This window comes from Nomascus leucogenys, chromosome 15, assembly GCF_006542625.1.
Source record: "Nomascus leucogenys isolate Asia chromosome 15, Asia_NLE_v1, whole genome shotgun sequence".
NCBI classification, from domain to species: domain Eukaryota; kingdom Metazoa; phylum Chordata; class Mammalia; order Primates; family Hylobatidae; genus Nomascus; species Nomascus leucogenys.
The window spans coordinates 107,988,306-108,002,978 of record NC_044395.1 but is presented as its reverse complement, the minus strand read 5'-3'; the positions used below and the strand labels follow the sequence as shown (position 1 = coordinate 108,002,978).

At 42.0% G+C, this 14,673-nt stretch overlaps 1 protein-coding gene across 1 annotated transcript in view; it reads right to left on the bottom strand.

The window, feature by feature from the left end:
• The window catches only part of PTPRJ (protein tyrosine phosphatase receptor type J), a 106,791-nt gene that overhangs the window by 45,572 nt on the left and 46,546 nt on the right, over nucleotides 1-14,673 (bottom strand). The window contains exons 5-7 of the mRNA XM_030828725.1: nucleotides 11,705-11,941; nucleotides 3,474-3,737; nucleotides 940-1,188 (exon numbers count right to left, since the gene is read on the bottom strand). Coding sequence (XP_030684585.1) covers nucleotides 940-1,188; nucleotides 3,474-3,737; nucleotides 11,705-11,941 — 750 coding nt within the window. The remainder of the gene's footprint in view (nucleotides 1-939; nucleotides 1,189-3,473; nucleotides 3,738-11,704; nucleotides 11,942-14,673) is intronic.

Here is a 14,673-nt window from a genome sequence, read left to right as displayed (position 1 = left end):
TCCTCCTCCAGAGAGAGAGGCAGCCCCATAAAAAGGCCTGATAGCTCCATCTCCATTTGTACTGTTATTCCAGTAGCACCACAGATATCTGGTGCTTCTCTTTCAAACTCTGCTTATTTCAGGTCATTCTCCCTTCTTTGGGATGTTATCTTCTCCTGTCCCAGCACGGATTTCCAGGGACAGCTCTGTGAAGCCGACTTTGCTAATCAGACCCCACTCAAGACACGTTTCCCTGGACCAGACCCTGGCTGGTGGGGCAGCTGCAGGGTGTGAAATGGGAGCAGGTGGGCTCCTTAACTGTGCAGAGGGAGCTGCTCTGAGAATGAAGCTGATGAACAGAAAGAAGCAAGAGGGAGGGATGAGAATTGCCTCTTCTCTTTCTCTAAGGCCTCCCGCTAGCAGGAAAATCCACGAGCCAATAAATTGTTCCTTCCGTCTGAGCCATCCACAGTCTGGTTTCTGTCACTCGCAAGCAAGGATCCTGACACCCACTCTGTAGCTCTGTTTTCTTAAGTGTAAAATGCAGACTAAGTGCCTGTCCTCCCATGGAGTTATCCTGGGGATCCTCTGCAAATGCTATGAAACCTGCAAATGACGACGCCAGTGTCAACCAGCGGACGTGATGAGCTCTGCTGAAGGCCTAACTTGGGTTGACACAGCTGTTAGAAAGCTAAAGGGGCCTCTACTTTCTGGCTGCCAGACTCTAAAAAGTTTCAATTCCTATTGCTGTTTTCAGCCCCAACGTGTTCCCCTGTAAAATCAGAACACCTCTTTCCTTCCTTCCTCATGCAGGTGGGGGATCAAACTAAAATGTGGAGGAAAAGCCCTCTATAAATTCTAAATCTCCATACACATGGAAGAGCAATTTATTTTTTAAAACATTTAGTTACTGAAAGTGAGAACCAGCAAAGGAGACAGAAGGTGCCCTTTGTAACTCACCCAAGCCACCTTCGGTGCCCAGGGGGTCTCCCTTTGTCTTATTTGATTGTAGAAGATACGGGTTGATGCTGTATTGAACCCCTGGCTTCAGGCCCGAGATATTGACCTGAAGTCTTGAGTCTTGAGTCAACTCCTCATGGCTTTCAAGAAGCAGCCGGCAGGAGGCAGTGCCATTGCCATTGCCCCAGGAGAGGGTAGCCTTCCTCACACCGGTGAGGGAAACACGGAGATCAGAAACTGGAATCGGCTCTATGTTAAAAATACAACATGCATTAATGGAACAAGATACATGCAGTCACCTTCATTAAGAATGACTGGGGTTCAGTGCTGGGAGCAGGTTTTAAAAGAAAAAAAGAAAGAATGACTGAGGTCACTGATGTCCCGACGTGACTCACTAAAAATACTTCCTTTCTATCAGAGCCCAGTGCATTTCCATCATTTCACATCAAGGCTGGGGGAGAAAATAACAACGCAGAAGAGAAGAAAAAAACCTTAAAACTGAAATTGTTTAGGATCCACACTGTTCTCCAAGATTAACCCCAACAGTGACCGGACACTCTTCTAAACTGTCCCTTTTAAATGGTAGCATTTAATTATATGTGTCTTAGATATCAGGAATAAAGCCTCAAATAAAGTGACTGTCTTCTAATCTAAAGGTCTCAATTCAAGATAGTGCAAACAATATCATTTTAAATTACCAAGGCATTTCAAGCAAGCGGCACATTCACTATCCCAGCCCAAGGGGATTTTTCAGAAGACATTCCGTCTCCACTATATCCCAGCCCTTCCTCCCATTGCCTTATTTGGTTGATGGTGACATAAGTCAAACCACTTCACCCAGAATGACATGCACTCCCCTCACTTTTCCAATAAGAACACGAAGACCCAGAGAGGCAGGGCGGCTTGCTCGAGAACACACACTCCTGGTAGCAGTGGGGACGGGAGAACCCAGGGCTGCAGCTTCACGTACAGAAACGCACAGGCGTGCTGCAGACAGAGCAAAACCCCTCCTGAGGGCTGCAGGGCCTGAGGTGAAGACACTGGCCTAGATGATTCTAAGGCACCGTCCAGCTCTGAAACGGTAAGATGAGTCCTCACAGCACATGTCTCCCGTGCAACGATTTCTAAATCAGGTCAGTCATGTGTCTTTTTGTTTTATTAAGTAATGTTAGGAACATCACTGCACCACAGTGGTCCAGAGTTAGACTCTGGGTTGCAGCCCCACCACTTGATACTCAGTAAATCTGGGACACAGGAAGAAACTTAACTTCTCCACATTACAGCGTCTGCCGCTGCAGCCCCCAGGGTTACCGTGAGGACAAAATAACATTAAGGACAGAGAGGCGCATGGGCCGTGCTCGATACGCAGCAGCTGACGGACCTGCTCCAATGCAGCCCTGGTAGATAAGGACACTCGGCCCCTCTACCGGTGCTTCCTGCACCTCCGCATCCCCTTTCCCACGGCCACCCCCTCGGGGTCACCTTGTCCTCAACACCATTTCCAAGTTCTATGCTCTTTTCTCTCATTCTCACCTCTTCTGTCATCTCTCTGTGCTCTCCTCCCCTCTCTTTCACAACGTAACAGAGCAAACCTTTATGGCAGGTTTTCCCCTGAAACAGTGCTCCAAGGGGTTCCAGGAGTTTTGTCAGGGTGCCCGTGACTCCCATTTCTTTGGGTCTTTTCTCTCCAGTTCTTTTTATTTTTACTTATTGGGCTCCTGGGCAAGGTTTTGTTTAAAGAAACAGTTTCCTGACTAAAAATGTCGGAAGCCACTGGTTCCGTATTTGCTGCTGCACGCTGGACCTCGTTCGCCTCCAGCCGTGGGCTCCAAGAGCTCAGGCGTCCCACGGCCGACTCCAGCCACTGAGGTCACACTCCCCAGCCCCCTAGATCGGAAAACTAACAGAGGCCTCTTTTTTCAATCTTTGGTTCTCCTCACCTTAAAAAACAGTTTCTCCACCTGCTTTTTAAAATGTTTGGTTCTTTTCAGCTTAAAAAAAGAGCTAAGTTTGCAGCTATAATAGATGGCTTCGGTATTGACATCTAAGATAGATCAAAATCTAAACTGTCAAATCTGAATTAAAATTTAAATATCATCAAACTCTTATTTCATTTGAAACACACACTCCTCTATAAAATACACCAAACTTCCCCGCCCAACAGAAACTCCTGGGAATATAAACACAGCATCAAGTTCCTAGGAGCTTAAAAGGCTGGTAATTACCATGAAAACACACGTTTTTAAGGAAGTCTGTACTCCTGAGTCTTAATAGAAAAGTAGGTGTTAACCAACAATAACAAAAGATTTTACAAACCAAACAGAAGTAGTTAGAACTTCCCGAAACACATAGGGCCTTAATACTGAATGATGTGGCCACCAGAACCCCAGGCTTGAAACAACACAGCATCTTTCCTCCTCTTCCCGTTTATGAAAACCATTCTCTTTCCAACAGGCAACTTGAATGGACAAGGCCCTAGAATACAGCATAATAAGAAATGGTTTGTCATCATCCCTGGGTGCCAGTCATCTTACCTGTGATGACTTTTATGACTCTGGGATCTCCCCAAGTCTCATCGCCTATTCCTGGAGTGATGGAGAACACATATGAAGTTGCTGGACGTAAGCCTGTGATGTTACACCACAGTTGATGCACAACAGTAATTGTCTTCTCATTTTCCATCTCATTCTTTACTACACACTTGTACTCGGAAGCAGCTGTGTCGTTACTTTTCCAGGTTAAGATCACACTGGTTGGACTGATGGAAACGGCTTTAATGTCAAACACAGGACTGGGCCCTATATTGTTTTCAAAAAAAAAAAAAAAAAAAATTATTGCACTTCAAAAAGAAATGTAAGAGCGAGGTCTGCTCTATATGTCTAGTTTCCAGAAGTGACTTTCCAATCACAGAGTTTTATGTCTCTTTGCCTCCTAGACTTCCCTGCACCAGAATTTATTTAAATCCATATGCATACATGTATGTGTGTATGTCAGTAAAACAGAAGCCTTTGGAAAAGAAGCAAAACTGACAGAAGTTGGCCATGCTGGCTATGACTTAAAAATGGGGTTAAGTCTGTATAGAAGCTGATGCAAAAAGAGACCAAACTTTAGGAGACCAAGGCGGGCAGATCACCTGAGGTCAGGAGTTCGAGACCAGCCTGGCCAACATGGTGAAACCCCATCTCTACTAAAAAAAAACACACACAAAAATTAGCTGAGTGTGGTGGCAGGCGCCTGTAATCCTAGCTACTCAGGAGGCTGAGGCAGGAGAATCACTTGAACCCGGGAGGTGGAGGTTGCAGTGAGCCAAGATCGCACCACTGCACTCCAGCCTGGGCGACAAGACCAAGACTCCATCTCAAAATAAAAAAGAGAGATCAAAGATGCAAAATGAGTCCATCTCCCCATTCTCAGAAAATGCTGCATGATGCAGAAGCACATGATAACTTTTTTGCCAAACCCTGACATCTAGAAGGAAGCTCAGTGGTTTTCTGACATAAAGATAGCAGGGGCAGAGCAGCATAAAGAGAAAATGCCTGGTCTTGGAACCCAGATCTGGGATTAAAGACCTGCTCCATCCATTAGCTGTGTGACCTAGAATTAGTCCCTTCAAACCTCTCGGTCTCAAGTTCCTCTGTTGACACCAAACACGAAGAATTATTATTTAACCACCATGATATGATAAACAAGGGACAAGATTTGGACGTTAGAAATCTGGTTTCAGGGTCCAACTCTGCTAGTCACTCACCATGCAATTTCACTCAAAGTCATCTCACCTCTCTGAACCTTAGTTTCATCATCTTAGACGTACAAGATCGTAAATCAGTGGAAGCCATCAGGGTTACTAACTGTAAAACTACCAAATGGATGCATCCTAATTAAGCTGAAGACTGAGGGGTAACAACCAGAAACCGAAGAGTAAAACCCAGGTGACGGCAGAGTCATTCTCAAGGAGCTTGGGACTAATCCCAAAAGAGTAAAGATGGCACAAGTGTTACCATCTTGCTACGTGCATGGACAGTGTGCCTCACCTGGCTCATGGGATATACAAACATTCATCCAATCAATAAAAAAACTGCAGGAAGCCAGGCACACTGGTTCATGCCTGTAATCCCAGCACTTTGGGAGGCTGAAGCAGGCAGATCAGATCACTTGAGGTCAGGAGTTCGACACCAGCCTGGCCAACATGGTGAAACCCCATCTCTACCAAAAATACCAAAATTAATTGGGCGTGGTGGCAGCCACCTGTGATCCCAGCTACTCGGGAGGCTGAGGCAGGAGAATCGCTTGAACCCAGGAGGCGGAGGTTGCAGTGAGCCAAGATCACACCACTGCACTCCAGCCTGGGCAACAGAGCAAGACTCTGTCTCAGAAGAAAAAATAAATAAATAAATAAGGCAGGAGAAGAAACACGAGAAAGGAAAATGGAACAAGCAGGGAAGTATCCTGTGCCCCGCAATTCAATAAACGCTATGCCAGAAGGCCTCTCCAAGCTGGAATTTCCTCTTTACAAAGTGACAAGTTCACAGAGTCCGAGTGGCATATTTGGAATATCACTGTGCTTCCATTTACAATCATAACAACGATGGCGATGAGGATGATGAAACATCAGTTACAGTGGTGCAGGTAGCAAGAACAGCAGCACCCCTTTTGAGAGGCCGCCCATGTCCCAGATGCTGTACAAGTATGTTCTCATTTATGCCTCACAACAACAACTTCATGAGAAAGGTATGGCACCATTATTTTTATTTTTATTTTTTTGAGACGAAGTCTTGCTCGTCACCCAGGCTGGAGTGTAGTGGTGTGATCTCGGCTCACTGCAACCTCTGCCTCCCGGGTTCAGGCGATTCTCCTGCCTCAGCCTCCCAAGTAGCTGGGACTACAGGCGCATACCACCATGCCCAGCTAATGGCACCATTTTAAAGAAGGAGAAATGTGTTAAGAACTAAATTTTGTTGATTCATACAGAGATTCTGGGAAGGTTTTGGAAAAGCAAGTTCTTAAATTCAGAAAAGAAAGCACAGTTAACAATATTTTTTGGTCAAATGTTTTTTCTGCATCTACTGAAATGATCGTATGGTTTCTGTCCTTCATTCTGTTAATATGGTGTAGCACATTTGTTGTTTTGCACAGGTTGAACCCTTTTTGCATTTCTAGGAAGAATCCCACTTGATCATGGCGAATGATCTCTTTAATATGCTGTTAAATTAGGTTTGCTAGTATTTGGTTAAATATTTTTGCATCTTGGCCTATAGCGTTTTGTGTTGTATCCTTGTCTGGTTTTGGTATCAAGGTAATGCTGGTCTTGTTAAATGAGTTTGGAAGTATTCCCTCCTCCTCAATTTTTGGAAGCATTTGAGAAGAACTGTCATTAGATCTTCTTTAAATGTTTGGCAGAGGACTGGGTGGCTCGCACCTGAAATCCCAGCACTTTGGGACGCCAAGGTGGGGGGGTCACTTGAGGCTGGGAGTTCAAGAGCAGCCTGGGCAACACAGTGAGACCCCATCTCTACAAAAAAAATGTTAAAAGTTAGCTGGATGTAGTGGTGCACACCTATAGCCACAGCTACCTGAGAGGCGAAGGCAGAAGGATCATTGCAGCCCAGGAGTTCAACTGACAGTGATCTATGATCACACCACTGTACTCCAGCCTGGGTGACAGAGGGAGACACTGTCTCTTAGAATAACAACAACAATAAATAGAAATGGGAGATGGCCTATTACTGATTCAATCTCCTAACTCATTACTGGATTATCCAGATTTTCTACTTCTTCATAATTCAATCATAGCAAATGGTATATGGCAAGGAATTTATCCATTTCTTCTAGGTTATCCAATTTGTTGGCATATAATTGCTCATAATTGTTCCTTTGTATTTCTGTGGTATCAGTTTATAATGTCTCTCATTTCTGATTTTCTTATTTGAGTAGTGTCTGTTTTTTCTTAGTCTGGCTAAAGCTTAGTCAATGTTCTTTGTTTAAAAAAAAAACTTAGTTTATTGATCTTTTCTATTGTTTTTCTAGTGCCTATTTCATTTGTTTCAGCTTTGACCTTTATTATTTTGTCCCTTTTACTAATTTGAAGATTAGTTTGTTCTTGTTTTTCTAGTTCCTTAACGTGCCACATTAGGTTGTTTACTTGAGGGTTTTTTGTTTTTTTCAGACAGGCTCTCAAAACCCAGGCTGGAGGTATGAGCTTGCCTTTTTTTTTTTTTTTTTTTTTTATTTTTTTGAGACAGAATCTTGCTCTGTTGCCCAGGCTGGAGTGCAGTGGTATGATCTCAGCTCACTGCAATCTCTGCCCTCTGGGTTCAAGCAATTCTCCTGCCTCAGCCTCCCTGGTAGCTGGGATTACAGGTGTGTGTCACTACACCCAGCTAATCTTTGTATTTTTAGTAGAGACGGGGTTTCACCATGTTGGCCAGGCTGGTCTCGAACTCCTGACCTCAAGTGATCCACCCATCTCGGCCTCCCAAAGTTCTGGGATTACAGGCACGAGCCACTGTGCCCAGGGAGCTTTCTTTTTTGATGTAGGAGTTTATTGCTGTCAACTTTCTTGGAAGGGCTGCTTTCGATGTATCCCATAGGCTTTAATATATTGTGTTTCCATTTTCATTTGCTTCAAGAAATTTTTAAATGTCCCTTTTAATTTCTTCACTGACCCATTGATTGTTCAGGGACATTTGTGACAAAACAATTAACAATTGTTACTGTGGGAGATGGCAAGATCAGCATGACCCCTGCTGGGGACCTGACCATGTCCCAGATCCTATACCAGGGGCTGTACAAGCATTTTCTAATTTATGTCTCACAGCAATTTCATGAAGGAGGTTATGGCACCATTTTAAAGAAGAAGAAGAAATATGTTAACAAAATTGCTTAAGAAGTGATGTTTGTCTCAAGATATTTTTTAGTTTCCCTTTTAATTTCATCATTAACCCATTAGTTATTCAGGAGCATGTTGTTTAATTTCCATATATCTGTGAATTTTCTGAAGTTCCTCCTGTTATTTATTTCTAGTTTGATGCCATCATCAGAAAAGATACTTGATATGATTTCACACTTCTTAAATCTATTAAGACTTGTATTGTGGTCTAACATATGATCTACCTGGAGAATGTTCCAGGTGCAGTTGAAAAGTGTGGATTCTGTAGCTGTTGGATGGAATGTTCTGTATATGTCTGATACATCCATTTGGTCTAAACTGTAGTTTAAGTCTGATGCTTCCTCATTGATTTCCTGTCTGGATCATCGTCCATTGCTGGAAGTAAGGTGTTGGAAGTCCTCTACTATTAATGCATTGCAGTCAATCTGTCCATTCAGATACATTAATATTTGCTTTATATATTTAGGCATTCCACTGCTGGGTGCATATATATTTACAATTGTTAAGACCTCTTGATTAATTGATCCCTTTATCATTAGAAAATGATGTTTGTTGTCTCTATTAAATGTTTTGAACTTAAAGTCTATTTTATCTGTTACAAGTATAGCTACTCCTGGCTCTCTTTAGATTTCCATTAGCATGGAGTATCTTTTTCCATCCCTTCACTTTCAGTCTAGGCATGTCCTTGCAGGTGAGGTGAGTCTCTTGTAGACAGCATATTATTGAGATTTTTTTTTTTTTTAAAAAAAACACTCTGTCTTTTGATTGGAGAATTTAAACCCTTTACTTTCAAGGTTATTATTGATAAGTAAGAACTTACTACTGCCATTTGGTTGTTTTCTAGACTCTTTGTTCCTTCCGTCCTCTCTTACTATCTTCCTTCGAGGTTAAGTGATATTCTCTAGTAGTATGTTTTGATTCCTTGCTTTTTATTTTTTGTGTATCTACTAAAGGTTCTTCTTTGTGGTTACCATGAGGCTTATAAAAAGAATCTTATAGTTATAACAGGTTATTTTATGCTGATGACAACTTTGATCACACACACAAATTGACCTCTACACTTCTAGTCCATTCCCCCCTCACATTATGAATTGTTTATGTCACCATTTACATCTTTTTATATTGCATATCCCCCCTGCAAGTTATTATAGTTATTATTTTTTACGTATTCTTTTAACTTTCATACTAAAGATATGTATGACCATTACAGTATTCATGTATTCTGAATTTGACTGTGTACTTATTTTACTAGTCTTATCCTTTCATATGTTTTCAATTAATCATTACTGTCCTTTTCTTTCAGCTTAAAAACTCTCTTTAGCATTTCTTATAAGACATGTCTAGTGGTGATGAACTCCCTCAGCTTTTGTTTCTCTGGGAAAGTCTTTTATCTCACCCTCATTTTTGATGGCCAGTTCTGCTGGGTATAGTAATCTTGGTTGACAGGTTGTTTTCCCTCAGCACTGTGAATATATCATCCCACTCTCTCCTGGCCTGTAAGTTTCTGCTGAGAAGTCTGCTGCTAGCTGAAGTGGAGCTCCCTTATATGTTATTTGCTTCTTTTCTCTTTTTGCTTTCCAAATCCCCATTGTCAGTGATGTTTGACAGTGTGACTATGTTCTGAAGTAGTCTTGTTTGAACTGACTCTGATTGGAGTCATTTGTCCTTCCTGTACCTGGATATTTATATCTTTCTCCAGGTTTGGAGAGTTTTCTGCTACTATTTCTTTAAATAAGCTTTTTACCTCTCTATCTTTCTCTTCCCCTAGATGAACTCCAATTCAAATACCACGTCTTTTGATGCTGTTCCATAAATCCTATAGGCATTCTTCATTCCTTTTTATCCACTTTTTTATTTTTCCTCCTCTGACTGTATATTTTCAAATAATCTGTCTTCAAGTTCAAAGATTATTTCTTCTACTTGATCAATTCTACTCTTGGTGCTCTCTATTACATTTTTCATTTTGTTCAAAGTATTTTTTAGCTTCAGAATTTCTGTTTGCTTCTCTGTTAAATATCTCAATCTAGTCACACTGTTTTCCTCATTTCTTTGAATTCTTTATCTGTATCTTCTTAAAGTTTGCTAGGCTTCCTTAAAATATGTATTTTGAATTCTCTGTCAGACAGTTCATACATCTCCCATCTCTTTACAGTCAACCACTTGTACTTTATTTTGTCTCTCTGGTAATATCATGTTTCCCTGATTATTCTTGATCCTAGTGACTCTGTGTTGATGTCTGTACATTTGAAGAAGTAGGTTCTTATTCCAATCATTGTAGACTGGCTTCCTCTGGAAATGCCCTTCAACAGTAAGCTTGTCCAGAGATTTCTGGGAAGACCATCTGGTATGGTCTAAGCCAAAATTTTTGTAACAATAATTAATATAAGCTTGCTAGGAATTTCTTTTTTTTTTTTTTTTTTTTTTTTTTTTTAGACAGAGTCTCACTCTGTCAGGAGTGCAGTGGCACCATCTCCACTCACTGCAACTTCTGCCTCCTGGGTTCAAGCAATTCTCCTGCCTCAGCCTCCCGAGTAGCTGGGATTACAGGCATGCACGACCACACCTGGCTAATTTTTGTATTTTTAATAGAGACGGGGTTTTGCCATGTTGGCCAGGCTGGCCTCAAACTCCTGACCTCAGGTGGTCACCCGCCTTACCCTCCCAAAGTGCTGGGATTACAGGCATGAGCCACTGTGCCCAGCCCCTTAGGAATTTCTAAAAGTTTCTCATATTACCCTAGAAATAATTCAATGACTTATTTTAACTGTGTATGTGAAATGATTTTATCAATACTTCTAGAACTAACAAAACTATTGTATCACAATGTTTTTTATGAAAAATTATAAAAAATCTACCTTCCCAACAACAAGGGAGTAGTTAAATAATTTACAATGCTTTTAGACAAGTAATTCTTGAACACTGTGGTCTCAGGGCCCTTTTAACTTCTTAAAAATTATTAAGGCTCCTGGAGAATTTTTGTTTGTATGGGTTATATTGATTAATATTTACCATACTGTATTAGAAATAAAAAAGATAAAGTTTTTTAAACAATATGAAAGCATACATTCCATTAGCTGTAAGAGTGATAGTGTCATCCCAAATCATATAGAATCTGCAAGACTCCACTGTACACTCATGATAAAATGAGAGTAAAGAAGCCAGATAACATGTTAGTAGTATTATGATAATAATACCCAGAAATACCTTGAAAGAATCCAGGAGACCCCTAGAGATCTCTGAACCACAGCTTTAGAATCAATGATCTAACCCAGGTATCAGCAATGTTTTTCCATAAGGGCCACAGAATAAATATTTCAGGCTTTACAAGCCACAAATTCTCCATTGCCACTACTCAATTCTAGCATGAAGCAGCCATAGGCAGACTCAATAAAACTTTACTTACAAAAACAGAAAGTGATCTATATTTGGCCCAAGGACCATTATTATCTGCCAACCCTGATTTAGACAATAGAATGCCAGGCAGGTATTAAAACTGTCCTGTAGAAATGTATATACTAACAGGGAAGAATATTTGTAATATACTGGTGAGAAGCTACATGTAAAGGATGACCTTGATATTTGTAAAACAAAATAAAACATATATATGTATATACATATGCACACAGGCATGCATATATCTTAAAATTATAAAACTCGTATATCATGTGATCAGTGGTTATCTCCAGTTAATGAATTATTTGTTATTCTTTTCTTCTTGTCTATGTTTTATATAATGAATATGCATTACTATCATAATAAAAAATTTTTAAAAGATTTTCTTAGGTAATTAAAAGAAGAACAATATTTGGAAAACATGACATTTATAAATTATACCGATTTCCTTTAAGAAACATGACTGGCAGAAAAGCCTATGCTTACCAGCGCCACTGGGAGTTTTTTGAGATGCCCCATCAGTCCCATTAGATCCTTGTTCAGGTGTTATTAAACTATCGTTGGCTCCAGAGTTTTCGCCATCCTCATTGGTGTTTGTTTCCACCTGAGGTGTTCCAGTTCCATTCTGTTTGTGAAAGGATTCTGCTGTACTGCTGATCTGAGTTACCCCATTTTCCCCTGTGGCAACAGTTGCTACTGAAGGGTCAGGAATTGGACTAGGGGCTATGCAAAGAAAGTAAAAAATTAGATTAAAAATATATTTCTCCAGGAGACAGGGATGCCCCACCTCACAAAATATTTACACTGAAATGAAATGCACACTTAGGAAAACTGATCCCTCTCTTTCTCTTCTTTGTATCATCACCTACAACATGAACCCCTCAGAAACTGCCGTTTCTGGCCACATGGAGAGTACCTGGCCACGAGAGTGCAGAAGCTCCATGCTTACACTGCACACACTCATTCACAGGAAACGAGAGGATGCGTGAGCTCCTATGGCCAAGAGCTCAGGCTCTGGAGGATAACCTTGGCCACACTGGCCGCTTTATCTTGAATTCATTACTAGTCTCCTAGAGTCTCTGTTCAGGGAGGTGCAGCAGAGACCACTCTTGACCCCCAAACTCCATTCCCCTATTTTCCCTTCATCATACCCCTGGAGATTTTTGGCCCTGTGTGTGCATGGCTGTTGGGAACAAAGACCACATTTCCCAGCCTCCCATGCAGCTAGATGTTGCACGTGACTAGCTTCTGTCAAACAGAGTGTGACCAGACGTTCTGTCTGACTTCCAGCAAGTGTCCTTAAAGGGTGGAGCACAACCTTCTGCCCTTCCTCCTCCTTATAGCTGTAGTGTGGATGCGATGACTGGATCTCATGCTGCCTGGCTCTAGAACCAACACTGGCAGTGGCTGCAGCTTCCTGATCCCAGGATCACAGCTCATACACCGCTGGATCCAGCAACTACAGCAGGGACTTCCTGATTCCTCCCTCTGCTGTCTGTGACCGAGGTGGTGACTCTCTAGGGGGTCAGTTCTGCAGCCTTAGTCTGGGAGTCATTTCTCAGGGCCAGGCCTAAAGCCTCCTCCCCAGCTGTTATGAGCTGACTTGTGCTCCCCCACCCCCAAATTCATATGTTGAAGTCCTAACCCCCAAGACCTTGATCTTATTATAGCAGCCCTGGCAAACTAATACAGCAGCCCTTCCAATGACTCTGTAAACTCTCCCTTCCCAGGGTAAACTCTTTCCGTTAAAATAGCTCATGATTTCTGTTTCCCGCAACTGAGCCCTGGCCAACACTCTACTATCTATGGTAGATGTCTGCACAGGAGTGTTCTTCTGCAGCAGGGATTCAAGCCTGCGCAAGGTACCCACTAGTTTATTTATTAAACTAATTAACAGGAAGAAAAACCAACTGCAGAACTCTTCCCATTGTTTGCACAGGCTCTAATTATCATTATTAATTGAGGTTTGCCTTATTAGAAGATTTCAGCAAGGTCTGCCCCTGTGTATGCTTCCATGAGTACAATCTAATTATTTTATCTCACAAACTGAGATTTTACCAATCAGGAAAAAAAAGTTCCCAAATTTTGGGAAGAAACAAAAACCACTGTTTTTTTTTTTTTTTTTTTTCTAAAAGGTACATTTTTTTAAAACTACCAACTACTATTATTTTTAATTTTTTTTTTTTTTTTTTTTTTGAGATGGAGTTTCACTCTTGTTGCCCAGGCTGGAGTGCAATGGCGTGATCTCGGCTCACTGCAGCCTCCACCTCCCAGGTTCAAGCGATTCTCCTGCCTCAGCCTCCCAAGTAGCTGGGATTACAGGTGCATGCCCCACGCCTGGCTAATTTTTTGGTATTTTTAGTACAGATGGCGTTTCACCATGTTGGCCAGGCTGGTCTCGAACTCCTGAATTCAGTTGATCCACCTGCCTCAGCCTCCCAAAGCGCTGGGATTACAGGCGTGAGCCACCACGCCCAGCCTTCAATTCTTATAGAAATGTTTTATGACCAAAAAATTAGTAAGGACACAATCCCGGGATGGATGGTGCTTTCAGCTGAATATATTTAAGCTTCCTTAAAAAACTTCTAGTCATATCTTTATTTTTCTCATTTTATTACAGACCATGGAATGAACCAGCACTGTCAGCAGTTGGGACTCAGCCCTGTGCATGAAAGCAAAACATGCGGGAGTCCAGGTCTCATTTTCCAAAGGTTATGCCGACCTTCCGCACCGTTCTTTAAATGTAGCAATGCAGCAACAAAAGGGCAATGTAGCAACACAAGAAAATACCCGGCCGGGCGCGGTGGCTCACGCTTGTAATCCCAGCACTTTGGGAGGCCGAGGCGGGCGGATCACCTGAGGTCAGGAGATCGAGACCACGGTGAAACCCCGTCTCTACTAAAAATACAAAAAATTAGCCGGGCTGGTGGCGGGCGCCTGTAGTCCCAGCTACTCGGAGAGGCTGAGGCAGGAGAATGGCGTGAACCCGGGAGGCGGAGCTTGCAGTGAGCCGAGATTGCGCCACCGCACTCCAGCCTGGGCGACAGAGCGAGACTCCGTCTCAAAAAAAAAAAAAAAAAAATACCTAAAGGATAACAGCACATAAACAATATACAAATAATGTATTACAATTTCAACTAAGTTAAGTCGCCCACAGATGAGGCTAGAAAAAAAATTACAGAAAATATAAATTTTCATCATGATTGCACAATTAATCAAAATTTTTTCTTTCATTTGTTGTTTCCACCCTCACTCCTACTTCTAAAGAAAAATTGGGGCCGGGCGTGGTGGCCTGTAATCCCAAAACTTTGGGAGGCCAAGGCGGGCGGATCACCTGAGGTCAGGAGTTCAAGACCAACATGGGGAAGCCCCGTCTCTACTAAAAATACAAAAAATTAGCCGGACATGGTGGCATGTGCCTGTAATCCCAGCTACTCGCTAGGCTGAGGCAGGAG